The 16,423-nt window shown below is 42.1% G+C and overlaps 1 protein-coding gene across 1 annotated transcript in view; it reads right to left on the bottom strand.

The window, feature by feature from the left end:
• Otc (ornithine carbamoyltransferase) overlaps positions 1 to 10,020 on the bottom strand; it is a 56,447-nt gene extending 46,427 nt beyond the window's left edge. Inside the window, exon 1 of the mRNA XM_013026736.1 lies at positions 9,944 to 10,020. Coding sequence (XP_012882190.1) covers positions 9,944 to 10,020 — 77 coding nt within the window. The remainder of the gene's footprint in view (positions 1 to 9,943) is intronic.
• Positions 10,021 to 16,423: the final 6,403 nt, after the last annotated feature.

Here is a 16,423-nt window from a genome sequence, read left to right as displayed (position 1 = left end):
TTCCTTAAGATGAGGCCAGAGGAAATGGAGTTGTTAAGAGCCAAGACAGTCTTCTGTTCTAGCTATCTAACATTTCTAGCTATCTAACATCAGTGTAAGTGTTTGAAATTCAAACACTTGGGGCCCTTTGACAAATTCCATCATCATGGAGAATGTCTTACAGCAGTTCTTTACGTAGACTTAAATTTTCTCTATCTTACTCATAGCAGTCACCCATTTGGTAATGTATACATGACATTTTAGGTAGGAAATTTGAATTTACATGAGAATTTGGGATGTATTTGCTTCTGATAATATTAATTCATGACATTGTGTAACACTTGGAATATACAAGTAATGGTATGGTTGAAAAGTAAACACTTGAGACTGAGAATGTGGCTTAGTGGTACAGTGCTTGACTAGCATGCATGAAGCCCTGAGTTCAATTCTTCAGTACCACATAAACAAAGAAAGCAGAAAGTGGCACTGTGGCTCAAGTGGTAGAGTGCCAGCCTTGAGCAAAAGAAGCTCAGGGACAGTGCCCAGGCCCTGAGTTCAAGTAATCTATCAATTTACATCTTGGATAATTTAGAAAAGAATTTTTCTTCTGGAATAAAATCTAAGCAATGTATCATTGTAGAAGATAAACTTTTGACAACACAACAAAATTACTTTAAAAGACGAATACTTGCTGCAAATACCCACTTACTACATTTCAAAGAATTTGGAAATCACAACTACAGCCACTGAGCTTACATCTATCCATCTGCAACAGGAAAAAGAATTCATGAACTAATTTTAAGACTTTTTTTTGCCAGCTCTGGGACTTTAACTCAGGGCCTGGCACTGTCCCTGACCTTCTTTTGCTCAAGGCTAGTCATCTAACACTTGAGCCACAAGACCAATTCCAGCTTTTTTTCTGTTTATGTGGTGCTGAGGAATCAAACCCAGGGCTTCCTGCATGCTAAGCAAGCACTCTACCACTAAGCCACTTCCCAGCCCTAAGACCTATCTTTTGTCTAGAACTCAAGCTTAGACTTGAGTTGAGAGGTCCACAAAAGCTTAGTCTCCAGACTGAACCCAAGGCTTAAGAATCATGGACTTGGGAGGATTAGGGGAAGGGTACAGAACTCAAGGGAAAAAGGGTGAAAACGTGCAGCACTGGAGCTCACTGGACGCTGATAAAAGTGAACTATACAAGGACTGGGAAGGTGGTTCAGTGGTAGAGTGCTTGCCCAGAGCTAGAGAACTCTAGCTCTCAGCATCTAAAATCTCCCCCGCAAAAGTGAACTATAGAATTTGTGGGGGGAGACAGGATAGTGGAGCTCAGATAGAGTGAGAACAGAAGACATTGTATGGAAGGAAATGCACTTACTACCCGACTCATGTGATTGTAATTCCTCTGTACATCATATTATAATAATAAACTAAATTGATTTACTTTGCTAAATCTGAAACCTTCGTAGGTCCCAACCACTCGGGTAAAGCATTTGCTCTACTGGAAAGAATGAGTTGTTGTAAGGTGAATCATCCCAGAAGCCGTATTTTGGAATATGAAATATTGGAGTCTTTATTATACAGTTAGCAGGCTGCAAGCAGCCAGTTGTTATAAAAGCTTGCGGCCCCCAAATACACATAACTACAGCTAGGAAACAGGCTAGAGAGAAGGAAAGAACAAAAACAATACCAACAAAGCCAATTCAGCTCCGATGGAGAGCTGACTTGGGACTCCATGATGTCCGGAGATGAGCCAGAAGACAGGAGGCCAGAGATGAACACGGACACACACGTGGCTTGGGGAAATGGCGGCTGGTCTAGTTTGGGCCTAAATAGGGTCCGAGCAGGGGGCAGATCCGCAGGAAATTCCCGGACTGATAGATTCAGTAACCTATCAGCCAAGTGCCCACCCCTACCTCCAGGGTTCTGGGCACGCCCATCACCTGGGGGGGGCGTTTTCTTTCCCCAAAATGAAGACAAGGTGCCACACCCTATCATCATCAACCATGCGGCCAATATGGCCCCTACCAGACCTGACCTCCTTACTTCTATATGTATTCAGGAAATAACAGTAAAATGACCCTAGCTCTATTATATCTTCAGTAATAAAACCTAGAAGAGCAGCAAAACGATCAAGTGAGACCAGTATGTGACTGCAGAACTGTTAGAACCAAGTTAAATAGAGTATTAATTAGACCAAGAAAAATGAAATTTAATTGGGACAAACAAGTCCCAGGTAACCTGAGAAACATAAGTACAGACCTTAGGAATAGAACAAACTGAGGCCTGGCATTTACTGAAATTTGCAAAGTGAGTAAGAACAGGGCCAAACTTGAAAGGCGGGATCTCTCTGCAGAGAACAACTCCAGGATAGTCATTAAAAGGAAAAGTTCCAAAGATAAAGGCTTGAAGTAAATTGGTGAGTTAAACCCCAGGTTACTGGAAATCAGTAAATAACAGTGAAAGAGCCCCCCCCCCCTCCACACACACAAAAAAAACCTGGAAAGTGGTTTGATTTTGTGAAATTTGGAATGTGGTTTTTGCTTCGAGTAATTACTACTTTGCATTTAGAGACTGTAATTGCTATTTCACTAACTTGCTTCTTTGATGGGAAGATTTGGGATAAGGACTTTGCCTTGTGACTTATGGGCCTTGGTTATTGGAATGACTGGAATTATAATCGCCATTTTGTAATCACTAACTGCTAGTTGTGCTTCTGTAACTTGCTTCTTTGGAAATTACCACTGGCTACCTGAGAGTGGTACCCCTCTCCCCCATAGATCTTGCCTTTAAATACCCTGCTCTATTGGACTTTATTGCTGTTCTTCACTGTCTTGGTATAGTAAAGGGCAGCAATAAAATCTCCTAGCCTAATTGACTGAGTGTTGGGGTGTCTCGTTGAGAAATCGGGATACTATAGAACCATGAGGAATGACTCTGAATTATAGGAATAATAATCCATTAGTCTCTTGGACAAATTAGTCCCCAGGATTCTTGGAAACAAAACATGTTGAGAGAGATACCATACATGATGACATACAAGTATACGAGGGCTGGAGTAATTAACTAGAAAAGATTTTTTAAATAGACTTCTGTTGATGATGGGGATCATGCTGTTTACACCGCAAAAAAAATAATTAGAGCAGCCACCACCTTTCTGATTTCTGTCCAGGAGGTGGAGCAGGAAATGTTAACTGGGGGTGGGGGGAGAGTTGATTGTCATAGATATCGAGAACTAATTAAGGAAATTTATCACTGGAAGGAAAGCAAACACAATGGTCCTAGTTTAAATTTCTATCCTGTTTATTAGCTTCTCCTAGACCTCCCCTTGGCTACAAAATGAAGCTGCCACATCTCTTTTCTAAGCTACATAAAAATTAGAGAAGTAAAAGAGACCCACAACTGGACCATGCTAAAATGCCTCTGACACAAGCTTCTTTGTATTTTCCTATTTTCAACAAGCACTGTTTTGCTTTTGGGTGATAAACCCATACTCAAATCAGCCAGGTATAGCAGCTAGTTATAAAGCATGCATCAATAGGAGGCAGATGGCTCTCTCTGGCTTATAAACACTAGACCCCAGCTTAAGTCACTACTTTATCCTTCACAAAGTATTTGTGTTCTCGCATACAAGAAATAAACCAGAAGTAAACAACTCACCTTGTAAACCACATTATCATTCTTGAGTTCACACATAATAGAGAGGATATAATATTGGGGACACAATGGGAATCACCTATAGATTTTCCATCAAGAATGTCAAAGTGATGGATATGCTAATTACCCTGAGTTGATCACTACCAATATATGCATGAATGAAAACGTCATGCCCTACCTCATATATCCAAATATTGTGTCAATCAATAAAATAGAATAAAGATTAAAACTGTCATTTGCAGTCTGATTAGAGTCTTTGAAAAAGGTAGAATTTGTTCCTTACAATAATTGTATTCCTAAAAACAAAACAGAACTACAGAAGTTTCTTAACCCCAAATCAACTAAATGCTAAGAAACTAAGCCAAGGCAATAATAGATACTTGTCTTAGCCTTACCCAAATATATTCGCAGTTAGAAAATAAAAGTGTACTGCATGCCGGTGGTTCACACCTGAAATCCTAGCTACTCAGGAGGCTCAGATCTGAAGATCATGGTTCAAAGCCAGCCTGGGCAGGAAAGTCCATGAGACTTTTTTTTGTCAGTAATGGGGCTTGAGCTCTGAGCCTGGGCACTGTCCCTGAGCTCTTCAGCTCCAGAGGAGCTCTCTACTACTTGAGCTACAGTGCCAGTTCCTCATGAGACTCTTATCTCCAATAAACCACCAGAAAACCAGAAGTGGTGCTGTGACTCAGGTGGTAAAGCTTGAGCTGAAGAGCTCAGGGACAGCGCCCAGGCCAAGTTCAAGCCCTATGACTGACAAAAAAAAAAGAAAGAAAAGTATATGAACTATTTGCAGAATGAAGTCTTCCATTGCTACAGTCTTTGTTTCCAAAACTGATAAATTGGGGGACAGAGAAAATTTGGATGTGTTCTCTGGTATAATTGTATTTTGTTGGGTGAGAAAGGGCTTGATTCAAGTAAAATGTGATCAGAAATTCAGCTTTAAATGATATTCTGATTCCTGTGGAGAATTTGATATTAAGACTTTAGCTTCTGGAGGTACACAGGAGGGCCCAATGGGCCTTTTGACTTAGACTTTGATGGGGGTTTTTTAGCCTTGTATTAATGTGAGAGGGCACATTTTCCTACTTTCTTTATTGACATTTTCAATATACCTAAAATGGATTTTGGACAAGGGTAGATTGGACAACCTGATCAATTTGGAGGGATTAAAGCAATCAAAATAGCACAATGAAAAGATCTGATGATTTAAGTAGCTGAACTACTGTTCTAGTTTAGCCCAGTTACAGGAAAAAGCTGTGACTTTGCCAAAGTCATTAGCCATTACCGGCCTCAATTTCCCATCTGAAAAATTGAAAAAGTAAATGAAATCCATGATTCACCATGGTTTTTGTGTTTCATAGCACTCAGGAAGTTCAGAAACACAAGATTTCTGAATTTTCAATGGCAACTTTAATCCCATCCCTTGGCTTTCCTTCTCAGATAGGTATATTATTAGAAAACATGCAAGGGAGAGCTCTATTTTCACAAAAACTTTTAACTGATTTCATTTATTTGAAAAACTCTTAAGTATTTTCCATTTGCTTTATTATTTATTAGCAGGACAATACTGTGGCTTGAACTTAGGGCCTTGGGCTCTCATGTATTTTGCTAGCTCTCAGCTGGTATTGTACCACTTGAGCCAAACTTCCAGTCCAGGTTATTGCTGGTTATTTTAGAGATAGAGTCATGGACTTTTCTGCCCGGTTGGCTTGAAACTGTGTTCCTCTAGGTCTTAGCCTCATCACTAGTTAGTATGACAGGCATGAGCCACCACCACCAGGCTGTAATAACATCTCACAATTTTTTTCTTGTAACCCTCCTTGCTATTGCCACATGCCTATGTTTAGTATAAATTAGTACTGAGAAAGAGTGATTTTTTTCCTACGATATTTTAGATTGCCAATATTCTAAAATTATGAAACTACTCTTCTGAAAACTAAAGAATTCAGATGAAAGCTAAATTTGTACAGACCTATTCTTAAAAGCCTGAGACTGAAAATCTGTGGTTTCTTTTTAGTTAATCATTAAATTACTTTTAAAGCACACACACACACACACACACACACACACACACACATTTCGTTAGCCCAAGGAAACATCATGTCCATATTCCAGTCTTGGTCCTAAGCCTAGTACGGTTTTCTAAAATTGTTAAAGATGTATGCTTTTAAAAGGCATTCATTTTAAGTTTTGACATAAAATGTGACTAATCAAAAGGCACCATTAGGGCAGGGTGCAGAAAGGGAGGGAGAAAGGATGAACAAAGGCAATCAAGCTGTGTATTTCATGTATACATTACATGGAAAATGACCTATATAACTTGTGGGCAGGAATGGGAGGGGAAAACTGAGGGAAAGTAAAGGAAGGGGTAACATTGTCCAAAAAAAGAAATGCTCTCATTACTTGGCTTAAGAAATAGTAGCCCCTCTGGTTAACACCTTAATAATAATAAATTATTAAAATAGAAGTTTTAAAAAGCACAGTTTTCTTTCTTCTATGCAAAAGCATGGATGGCCTGTAATCACTTCATCTGTGTATCCATGTGTGTGGATGGACTTATGGGGAACGAAGATGGAAGGAAAAATAATGAGCTATGAGTCCTTATAGAAGTCTGGAATGAAATACCGGAAAACCAGTCACCTCTGGCTCCAATCCATAACCTCCATAGAATTGGGTGGCTTAGCTCAATACTCTCTGAAGAAATACCTATTTGTGAGATGAAATTGAACTGCACTTACAAATTGGTCTTCGCTGATAAAGAAAATGATTTTTTAGTGGCTTCTTTAAAAGCTCTAAGTGGTTTCCCTAATAGACAACAAATCATAAGACACTGTTATCCAAACAGATGGGCTCCAGAGCCCTGTTGGTGAGATAGAATGTCTAAAAATTGGGTGTTTGCACCAGTCGTGGTGTCTGATCCTATTGATTTTGTTAAAAAGAAAAAGAATAAAAGAAAAAAAAGAAATTAATTGACTAAAAATGATTGATCCTGGAATCTTAAATGGATGACTTCAGTCTCACTTTAGCTGTTATTTCATCATGTCCATTGCAGCATGACTGCTCAGTTCCAAACTGTGCAATCTCGGGCTGGGAAGGTGGCTCAGTGGTAGAGTGCATGCCTAGCAAACTGTGCAATCTCAGTTTTGGGGTACTGCCAAGCCCTATTTATTTCATTTTATTTTCTATTGGTAAACTCACATAGTATGTTGTATGAGGACCTTCCATGTTCTTCAAAAGATGAAAACAAGGAAGAGAAATCATAGGGGAAGGCTGAAAAATCAGAATAAAAATGCAACACCAAATTGACAGGATACTTTTTCCCTGTCTTTGAAGTAGTATTAAAGATCAGCAATTTTGAGTTTGCCTGCCTGGCAGGTTATGTGTTTAAATAACACAGCAGGAAAGAAAAATACACATACTACCTGAGAACATCATGACAAAAGTATTTCAGTGTGTTAGTTACTTTTGTGTCACTGACAAAACACTGACGTAAACAACTTAAGGGAAGAAATGCTTGTCTTGGCTCACAATTTCCCAGGTTTTAAGTACACCAGGGGAACCAGGAGGGGTAGGAATAAAGGGGGTTAGAAAGAGAGAGAGGGGTGGGGCGAATGATTCTATTCTGTCTCCAGCATATACAATGGTGCTGCTCCGAATTCATATTCAGAGGGGTCTTCCCCCTTAGTTAAAGTCTGGAAACACCTTCAGAAATACAGTCAAAGGTGTGTTTTACTAATCAACAAGGCCCTTTTCAATTCCATCAAGTCCACAAAGAAGATGTTCCTTTATTCCTCTATAGAGACACACTATTAAATTTTCTTATTATAGGAGTGACTACAGGCTTTCATATTTTCAAATAGTAAGCATAGGTCTGCGCTAATTTACTGTATTTTGCTTCAATCTCCATTCACTGTGAGGAATAGCTAATCAGGAGTTTTAGATATCATCTAGCTATATTTCTTTATCTATATAGACCAGAAAATATTAATACACTAACTGTTTGGAAGAGGTGTTACTTGTAATTTTTTTTGTCGGTCTTGGAGCTAAACTCTGGGCCTGGACGCTGTCCCTGAGCTCTTCAGCTTGAGGCTAGTAGTAATCTACTGCTTGAGCCACAACACCAATTCGGGCTTTTTCTGCTTATATGGTGCTGAGGAATCAAACCCAGGGCCTCATGCATGCAAAGCAAGCACTCTACCACTGAGCCACCTTCCCAGCCCCATCTTGCAAATTTTAACATGCAAAAATTGAAAAAAAATCACACATCACTATAACTTTCTAAGAATTTTGTAAATTTGAAGCTTTGATTAGTTAGTATTCGTTCAAGCTTTTTCAACTCAGCAAATTTTCTGCTAAAAAAGTATGGAATAGGGGCTGGGAAGGTGGCTCAGTGGTAGAGCGCTTGCCTTGCATGCATGAGGCCCTGGGTTCAATTCTTCAGCATCACATAAGCAAAAAGAAATGAGCCGGAAGTGGTGCTGTGGCTCAAGTGGTAGAGCGCTAGCCTTGAGCTGAAGAGCTGAGGGACAGCGCCCAAGCCCAGAGTTCAGGCCCCATGACAGGACCCCCCCCCCAAAAAAAAAGTATGAAATAAAATGGTATCATCTTTTTTTTTTTTTTATCAGTTGTGGGTCTTGAACTCTGGGCCTGGGAACTGTCCCTAGCTCTTCAGGACAAGGTGAGTGCTCTAACACTTGAGCCACAATGCCAATTCCAGTTTTCTGGTGGTTAATTAGAGATAAGATCACTCAGACTTTCCTGACCAGGCTGGCTTTGAACTATGATCCTCAGATCTCACCTCCAGAGTAGCTAGGATTATAGGCGTGAGCCACCCACACCCAAAGGAATCATCCTTTTAGCTGTAGAAACTCAGTGGAATGAAATAAGATCAACAATGAACCTTATTCTGTTACTTTACAGGTTTTAATCACATTATCTCATTCATTATCACTAGACTGTAGCTTCCTGTGGCTGGAATGAAGCATTCGTTTAACTTATTTACTATTATATCTCCAACATCTTGTGTAGGGGCTGGCACAAAATAAGTGCTCAACAAATGTTGGGTGAATTTTGAACCAGCTGGTAATGTAGGTAGAGCAAATATTATCTGTTTTCCCACTTTACAAGTAAAGCAACATTGCAGAAAAGTTTAGTGACTTGTTCAAAGTCATATGGCCAGTTAGTAGTAATACCAGGCTTATAATCTACTTCTTCAGACTTCAAAACCTGATTTTTTTTCTCTAGATTCTTAGATTATAGGGTCCAAATTGGTAAGCCCTATAAACTCCCTGGGCTTGAGTTCCCTTATCTACACAATAGAGAACCTATTACTGTATTATTCCATGGCTCAGAAGTCTCACTCTAGGCTAATACTATGAGCATAATTAAAATATCATTTACAATGTTATTTGGCTTCTGAGAAGCTTACATTCACCAAAGTGGTATTAATGGTGGATTTAAGAGAACCTAGGGCTTCAGATGATCCAGAGGAAAGAAGCCCAGGGTTACAGTCACATATCCATATTCTAATAGTGGAAGACATTTTCAGACTAGAATCTTCCTTTAGGATGTTGGGGAATGGGACTGAAGTTAGTTTAAGTTTTAACATGTAACTACTCTTGAAGTTTTCAGGTGATAATGTCTGCACCTAAATACTTCACTTATCCAGTTCACCCATCCCCTCTGGTCCTCTTCCCCACTGACATACTCCATGCCAATTTCAACCTCAGAGTAGGAAGTTAAACTTTTATATTGAAGCCATTTTAGACAGACTCCTTTGCATAGGCCATCAACAATTTCAGAAATTAATTTCCAATTTGCATTTCATATTTATCAAAAGAACTGTTACACTCATCACATTAAAAGCTCTTTTTTTTAGCAGCTTTGTAAATATTTATTTGCTAGTTGGAGTCTTTTTTTAAGGAATTGATTCATTCTGACACCCTAGGTTGTTTTCTAGCAAGCTCAAATACAATCTGAAGGCCCTGTGTAAATTACTACCTCTAATTTCCTACAGCAAGTTACTTGTTTCAAATGTACATAAATGGAAGATGTCAAGAACATTTAGTCTGTTGTACCTGCCATGGTTAGTTACCTTCTCCCACCACAGTGCACACGGTAAAATCTGATTACAGAAGGACTGAGAAATGAAAGCTCACCTGGAATTACCGACAGTTTTCTCATGTAAGAGGTGATCGTGACACTATAGTCTGCAGAACAAGGTTCTTGAGGGCTTACACTCTTCTGCAGAAAGTAAATTTATTTATCATCATGCTTCCTAAATCAGAAACAAATCATTACCACTTACCGAAAATTTCGAACCATGAAATGGTGACCATGTCTAGGAGCTGCATTGTTCAACAGGATCCTCAAATTAGACAGCATCTTTTTTTTTTCTTGCTAGTGAAAAGGATGAGTCTTTTGTTCTTGAAAACTCCACCGCAAATCAGCCAGTGAGGCTGCTTAAAAGCTAAGAATGCTTTTGATTACAGAGAAGGAGCAAAGGTCTTATCATCTTTCAACTACCTTATCAGGCTGACCTGATTAGAGATTTAGCAGGGCCGGGCACTGGGGCTTTTGAACTTTAAGTCTAACTCCACAGTTGTGGGTTTTTTTGGTGTTTGTTGTTGTTTTCTTTTTTGCATCTAGCCTCCTCATTTTTCATAATGTATTTGTGCTGTCACATGCTTGTATAAAATCAGTTGACAAGTTCCCATTGAGCATATAATGTATGCAAGGCACTGCAGTGCTGACTGCTGTGAAAGTACATAGAAATAACTCATTCAGAAAATGTGACTTGGCAGTGCAAAACCCCAGATGTAGATGTGACAGCCCTGAGTATTCCCACTGATTGCACTTCCCTACCTCTCATTTCCAGCTTTTTCACAAAAGCAAATACACAGAGGTTGGTCTGGGAGCTATTTTTTTTTTGGTGACATGAAGCTAGAGAGTGGTAGAAGAATTTTCTTTGGGGGGGGTCCACTCGTGGGGCCTGAACTCTGGGCCTGGGCGCTGTCCCTCAGCTCTTCAGCTCAACACTAGTGCTCTACCACTTGAGCCACAGCGCCACTTCTGGCTTTTTGCTTATGTGGTGCTGAGGAATCGAACCCAGGGCCTCAGGCATGCAAGGCAAGTGCTCTACCACTGAGCCACCTTCCCAGCCCCTGGTAGAAGAATTAAAAAAAAAAGAGCTCAGTCCAAGGACTCTCCTTGTGCCTTGCACATAGTAAGCTTCACCAAGTTAAATTTGCCTACTGATTCTAGCAGGAGCTCATCATTGGTAGCAAGATATGGAAGGGATGCTCTATGCTCCTTCCCAGCAGCCTCTCCAGAACATGGAGGGGCCATCTGCTGCTTCACATTCATTCCCTTGTCCACAGCTATAAATTGGATGTTTTCAAAGTCTATTTTGTGTCTGGCACTGAGCTAGACTGGAATTTCAGAGAAGGAAATGATCTCATCTTTGCTGGGCCTACATTTCAATAAGAAAGATAAAATCTGTAAATAAATGTCCATAAAACAAGCCTATAAGAGAGGTCTCGGTAAAGCTGTTCTGCATCATTGAGAAATCAGGAAGGGTGGGAGACTGGGAGGGTTGGAGGAGGGTGATAGGGAGGAGGAGGAAGAAAAGAGGAAGGAGCTGCCTCTTCTGGTAGACTCATATGACTTAGCAAACTCAGGAAAGCATTTGCTAGATTTTAGAATGTAAACATATGTTACTTAGAAAACACCTATGAGCTGAGCTGGGTTCTGGGTGGCTCATGCCCATAATCCTAGCTATTTGAAAGCCTGAGATGGAGACCAACTTGGGAAGAAAATTTCACCAGACCTCCTTTTCAACCAACAGCTGGATGCAACTGTGCCCATTATCTCAAGCTATGTATGTGAAAGGCTGAGATCTAAAGGATCACAATTCCAAGCCAGACTGAGCAGAAAAGTCCTCCAGACTCCATCTCTGCAGAGGGAAGCTAGATGTAGTCATCTCAGCAAAGACAGGAAGCCTAAAGCAGGAAAGCACGACCCTGTTTTAAAAATAACCATAAAAGAAAAAACAGAGCTAGAGCTGGGAATGTGGCTCAGTGGTAGAGTGCTTGCCTAGCATGCATGAAGCCCTAGGTTCTATTCCTCAGCACCACATAAACAGAAAAATCCAGACGTGGCACTGTGGCTCAAGAGGTAGAGTGCTAGAAGAGTGCAAAAGAAGCTCAGGGACAGTGCCCAGGCCCTGAGTTCAAGCCCCAGTACTGAAAAAAGAAAAAGGAACAGGCTAGATGCAGATCTCCATGATATAGTGCCAGCCTTGCAAGCATGAGGACCTGAGTTCAAAATCATTTCAGAAATAGAGATGGTTTTGATATCATAATTAATATTAGCTGGGAGATCGATCACTGTTCCCTTCTGTTTATGGAGAATAAAGTGGGATATAGGGAGGGGAAGACTGAAGCTTCCAAACTTCTGCCAAATCTCTGATCTAGAAAGAATATTCCAAGCAGTAGCATCTGTCTGTGAAAGCACAGAGAAGGTAGTGTGAATAAGCCAAGTACATGGTTGCTTTGTAGGAAAAGACAGTAAAGCATCTTTGAGGAATCTAAACTGGGCCAGTTGTTTTGACAACAACATTTCTCTGAAGGTCAAGGAAGAAAAAGGAATGTAAGGAATTTGAGGGAGAAAAGGGCTAGCCCAAGTTAAGTAGAGCTCCTATCTTTATCCCTTTACCTTCAGTAAATTGTGAACAAACAACTCTTAAGAAAAATGCCTGGGGGGCTGGGAAGGTGGCTCAGTGGTAGAGCGCTTGTCTTGCATGCCTGAGGCCCTGGGTTCGATTCCTCAGCACCACATAAGCAAAAAAAAAGCTGGAAGTAGCGCTGTGGCTCAAGAGGTAGAGCGCTAGCCTTGAGCTGAAGAGCTGAGGGACAGCGCCCAGGCCCAGAGTTCAGGCCCCACGACCGGACCCCAAAAAAAAGAAAACAGAAAAATGCTTGGGGGGCTTGGAAGGTGGCTAAGTGGTAGAGTGCTTGCTTAGCATGTCCAAGCCATGGGTTAGATTCCTCCATACCACATAATCAGAAAAGGCCAGAAGTGGCACTGTGTTCAAGCCCCTGGAAGAGGAGCTGTGGCTCAAAGAGGTAGAGCTTTGAGCAAAAGAGCTCAGGTACAGCACCTAGGCCCGTGACCAACAAAAAGAGAGAGAGAAGCGAGCACTGGTGGCTTACACCTGTAATCCTAGCTATGCAGAAGGTTGAGATCCGAGGATCACAGTTCAAAGCCAGTCCAGGAAGGAAAGTCTAAGAGACACTTATCTCCAATAAACCACCAGAAAAACAGAAGTGGTGTTGTGGCTCAAGTGGTAGCACGCTAGCCTTGAACTGAATTGCTGAGGGACAGCACCCAGACCCAGAGTTCAAGCCCCATGACTGACCAAAAAAGAGAGAAAGGAAGGAACGAAGGAAGGAGGGAAGATTCCTGGAGAGAATTCAAGAACTGTACTTTCATGCCAGAGAACATGGGCAGCACTTCTGAGATGTCAAAGCAACTCATAGATTCTAATTCTCTAGGATCTCAAAGCTGGAGGTGACTAAGACAAACTGAAGCCACCCATAAAGATTGAAAAGGAGAAGTGACACCATAAGTGCGTTGATAGGAAAAGCAATTTCACTGAATCTCATGACAGAATTTCTTCATGGACTTGAGAAGGACATCATAGCCAGCCAGCTCGCTTCTGCAGATTGAGTTTATTCGGCTGGTGGAGTCTGTTTACTTATTGGCTTTGGGGTAATCCATCTTCAGATTTTTTTTTTATTCTTTTTGGCGGTCATGGGGCCTGAACTCTGGGCCTAGTTGCTGTCCCTCAGCTCTTCAGCTCAAGGCTAGTGCTCTACCACTTGAGCCACAGTGCCACTTGCGGCTTTTTCCGCTTATGCGGTGCTGAGGAATCAAACTTAGGGCCTCATGCATGCAAGGCAAGCACTCTACCGCTGAGCCACCTTTCCAGCCCAATCTTCAGAATTTTTTTTTTTTGGTCGGCCGTGGGGCTTGAACTCTGGGCCTGGGTGCTGTCCCTCAGCTCTTCAGCTCAAGGAGAGCGCTCTACCACTTGAGCTATAGCGCCACTTCCAGTTTTCTGGTGGTTTATTGGAGATAGGAGTCTCACTGTCTCTCCTGCCCGGGCTGGCTTTGAACTGCGATCCTCAGATCTCAGCTTCCTGAGTAGCTAGGATTACAGGCGTGAGCCACCGGCGCCCGGCAATCTTCAGAATTTTTAAGCACTCATGTTGACCACCCTTCCCTCCCCACCTCCCTGTGGTTTCTCTAAGTTAGCTTCAACTGCTGTGTTTGGCTCCCTAATAGTTTCTAGTGTTCACCCAATCTTCTATTCATTTATTTTTCTCTGTCACCAAAAACAGTTGTAGGAAGGGGGTGGAGGGAGGGAAAGAGAGAGGAGAGGGAAGAATGAGTGTCTTCTCATGTGGATTTTATTGTTTGAAATTGAAGTGAAGAAACTGAGTCACAGCCATCCTGGAGCCTGGCCAGGTGCTAGGGGAAGTTGGTTTCACAGATAACCCTGAAGTCTAACCAAGAGATGAGGGATGTCCACCCAGCTCCAAGGCCTAGAGGTGAGACAAGCAATCCTATGAACTGCAGAGGTCTAGTTCAAAGGGTAGAGCCAGGAAGGCCCATCTTTGGAGAAAATGTAGATACATCTTTACACTGATACATCATGTTGTTTAGCCCCAGGGGAGCTGTGCTCCTGGAGCCCTGTTTCTGTACAATACTTAGCTGAGGCTTGGTCTCCACCCAACATGTAACCTTTGTCTTTAAAAGCTTGGTGCAAGGGGCTGGGAAGGTGGCTCCAGAGTGCATGAGGCTCTGGGTTCAATTCCTCAGCACCACATAAGCAGAAAAAGCCAGAAGTGGCGCTGTGGCTCAAGTGGTAGAGCGCTAGCCTTGAGCTGATGAGCTGAGGGACAGCACCCAGGCCCAGAGATCAGGCACCATGACTGTAAAAAAAAAAAAAAAGCCTTATCTGCAGCTGGAAATGTAGCTTAGTGGTAGAGTGCTTGCCTAGCATGCATGAAGTCCTGGGTTTGATTCCTTAGTACCATATCAGCAGAAAATGCCAGAAGTGGTGCTGTTGCTCAAAGTGGTAGAGTGCTAGCCATGAGCAAAAGAAGCTCAGGTACAGTGTCCAGGCCCCGAGTTCAAGCCTCTTGACTGGCTTTATCTGGGAACTAGAAACCAACTAAAAAATAAACAAGGGGCACTCAGCTGTACTCCCATTATCTATAGTGCTCTGGGCCATTACCTCAGGCAGTCACCTTATAATCACCTTGGGCTCCTAGAAAGTCCTGATTAACCAATAATCATCTTTTTTTTTTTTTGGTCAGTCCTGGGGCTTGAACTCTGGGCTTGGGCACTGTCCCTGCGCTCTTCAACTCAAGGCAAGCGCTCTACTGCTTGAGCCACAGTGGCACTTCTGTTTTCTAGTGATTTGTTGGAGATAAGAATCTCACGGACTTTCCTGCCTGGGGTTGGCTTTGAACCGTGATCTTCAGATCTCTCTCCAGAGTAGCTAGGATTATAGGCAAGAGCCACCAGCGCCCGGCTCCAATAATCATCTTATGACAAAAAGTGAACGAGCCAGATCACCCACTAGGCAGCTTGTTCCTGCTCTGCTCCCATGGGGAGAGTGCTAACTCCTCCAGAGATTCAAACCAAGATATGGTTCACAGGACTGTTTTGCATATTCCTTTTCACTTACCCCTACCTCTCTTTATTGAAACTAAGGCAAATGTCTATATCCCTGAAGGTACTGAAGACAAACCAAAGTGCTGTTTTTGCATGGATGCTATGTAACAAATCTCCTTTCTCTGCCCTTCATCTTGTCTCTTAATTTGGCATATGAGGTAGTGGCTAGAGCTCCAGGGGGTTTTGTCTGGGGTCTAAAAACATGGTCCCCAATGATTCCTCTATTTAAATAAAAAGCAAATATTGGGTCTGGGAAGGTGACTCAGTGGTAGAGTGCTTGCCTTCCATGCATGAGGATCTGGGCTCGATTCTTCAGCACCACATAGGCAGAAAAAGCCAGAAATGGTGCTGTGGCTCAAGTGGTAGAGCACTAGCCTTGAGCTGAAGAGCTGAGAGACCGTGCCCAGGCCCAGAGTTCAAACCCCACAACTGACAAAAAAAAATTTTTTAAATAAAAGCAAATATTAATACAGGGAAGGTGCCCCCACCCCCAAGTATGCCCATGCCCACATAATAAGCCTCCTTTCTCCATCTTTCCTTCACTATTACTGGTCTCTTTATTTGGTGTGTTGGGTGAGTGGCCAAACCGGACTTATGATGCTATAGTTTGGGCCTGGAGCCTAAAACTCCTGTAACGTATTGTTTTTGTAAGATTTACCCATGGGGGCTGGGTATGTGGCTTAGTGGTAGAGTGCTTGTCTAGCATGCATGAAGCCCTGGGTTTGGTTCCTCAGTACCACATACACAGAAAAGCTGGAAGTGACACTGTGGCTCAAATGGTAGAGTGCTATCAGTGAACAAAAGAAGCTCAGGGACAGTGCCTTGGCCCTGACTTCAAGCACCATTATTAGCAAAAAAAAAAAGAGCTGAGGGCTGGTGGCTAATGCTTGTAATCCTAGCTACTCAAGAGGCTAAGATCTGAGGATCGTGGTTCAAAGCCAGCCCAGGCAGGAAATTCCATGAGACTCTTATCTCGAATAAACCACTAGAAAACCAGAAGTGGTGCTGTGGCTCAAGCAGTAGAGTGTTCCCCTTGAGCTGA

This window comes from Dipodomys ordii, unplaced genomic scaffold (assembly GCF_000151885.1).
Source record: "Dipodomys ordii isolate 6190 unplaced genomic scaffold, Dord_2.0 Scaffold96, whole genome shotgun sequence".
Taxonomy (NCBI): Eukaryota; Metazoa; Chordata; class Mammalia; order Rodentia; family Heteromyidae; genus Dipodomys; species Dipodomys ordii.
The sequence above is the reverse complement of the archived record's forward strand: the minus strand, read 5'-3'. Positions and strand labels throughout refer to the sequence as shown.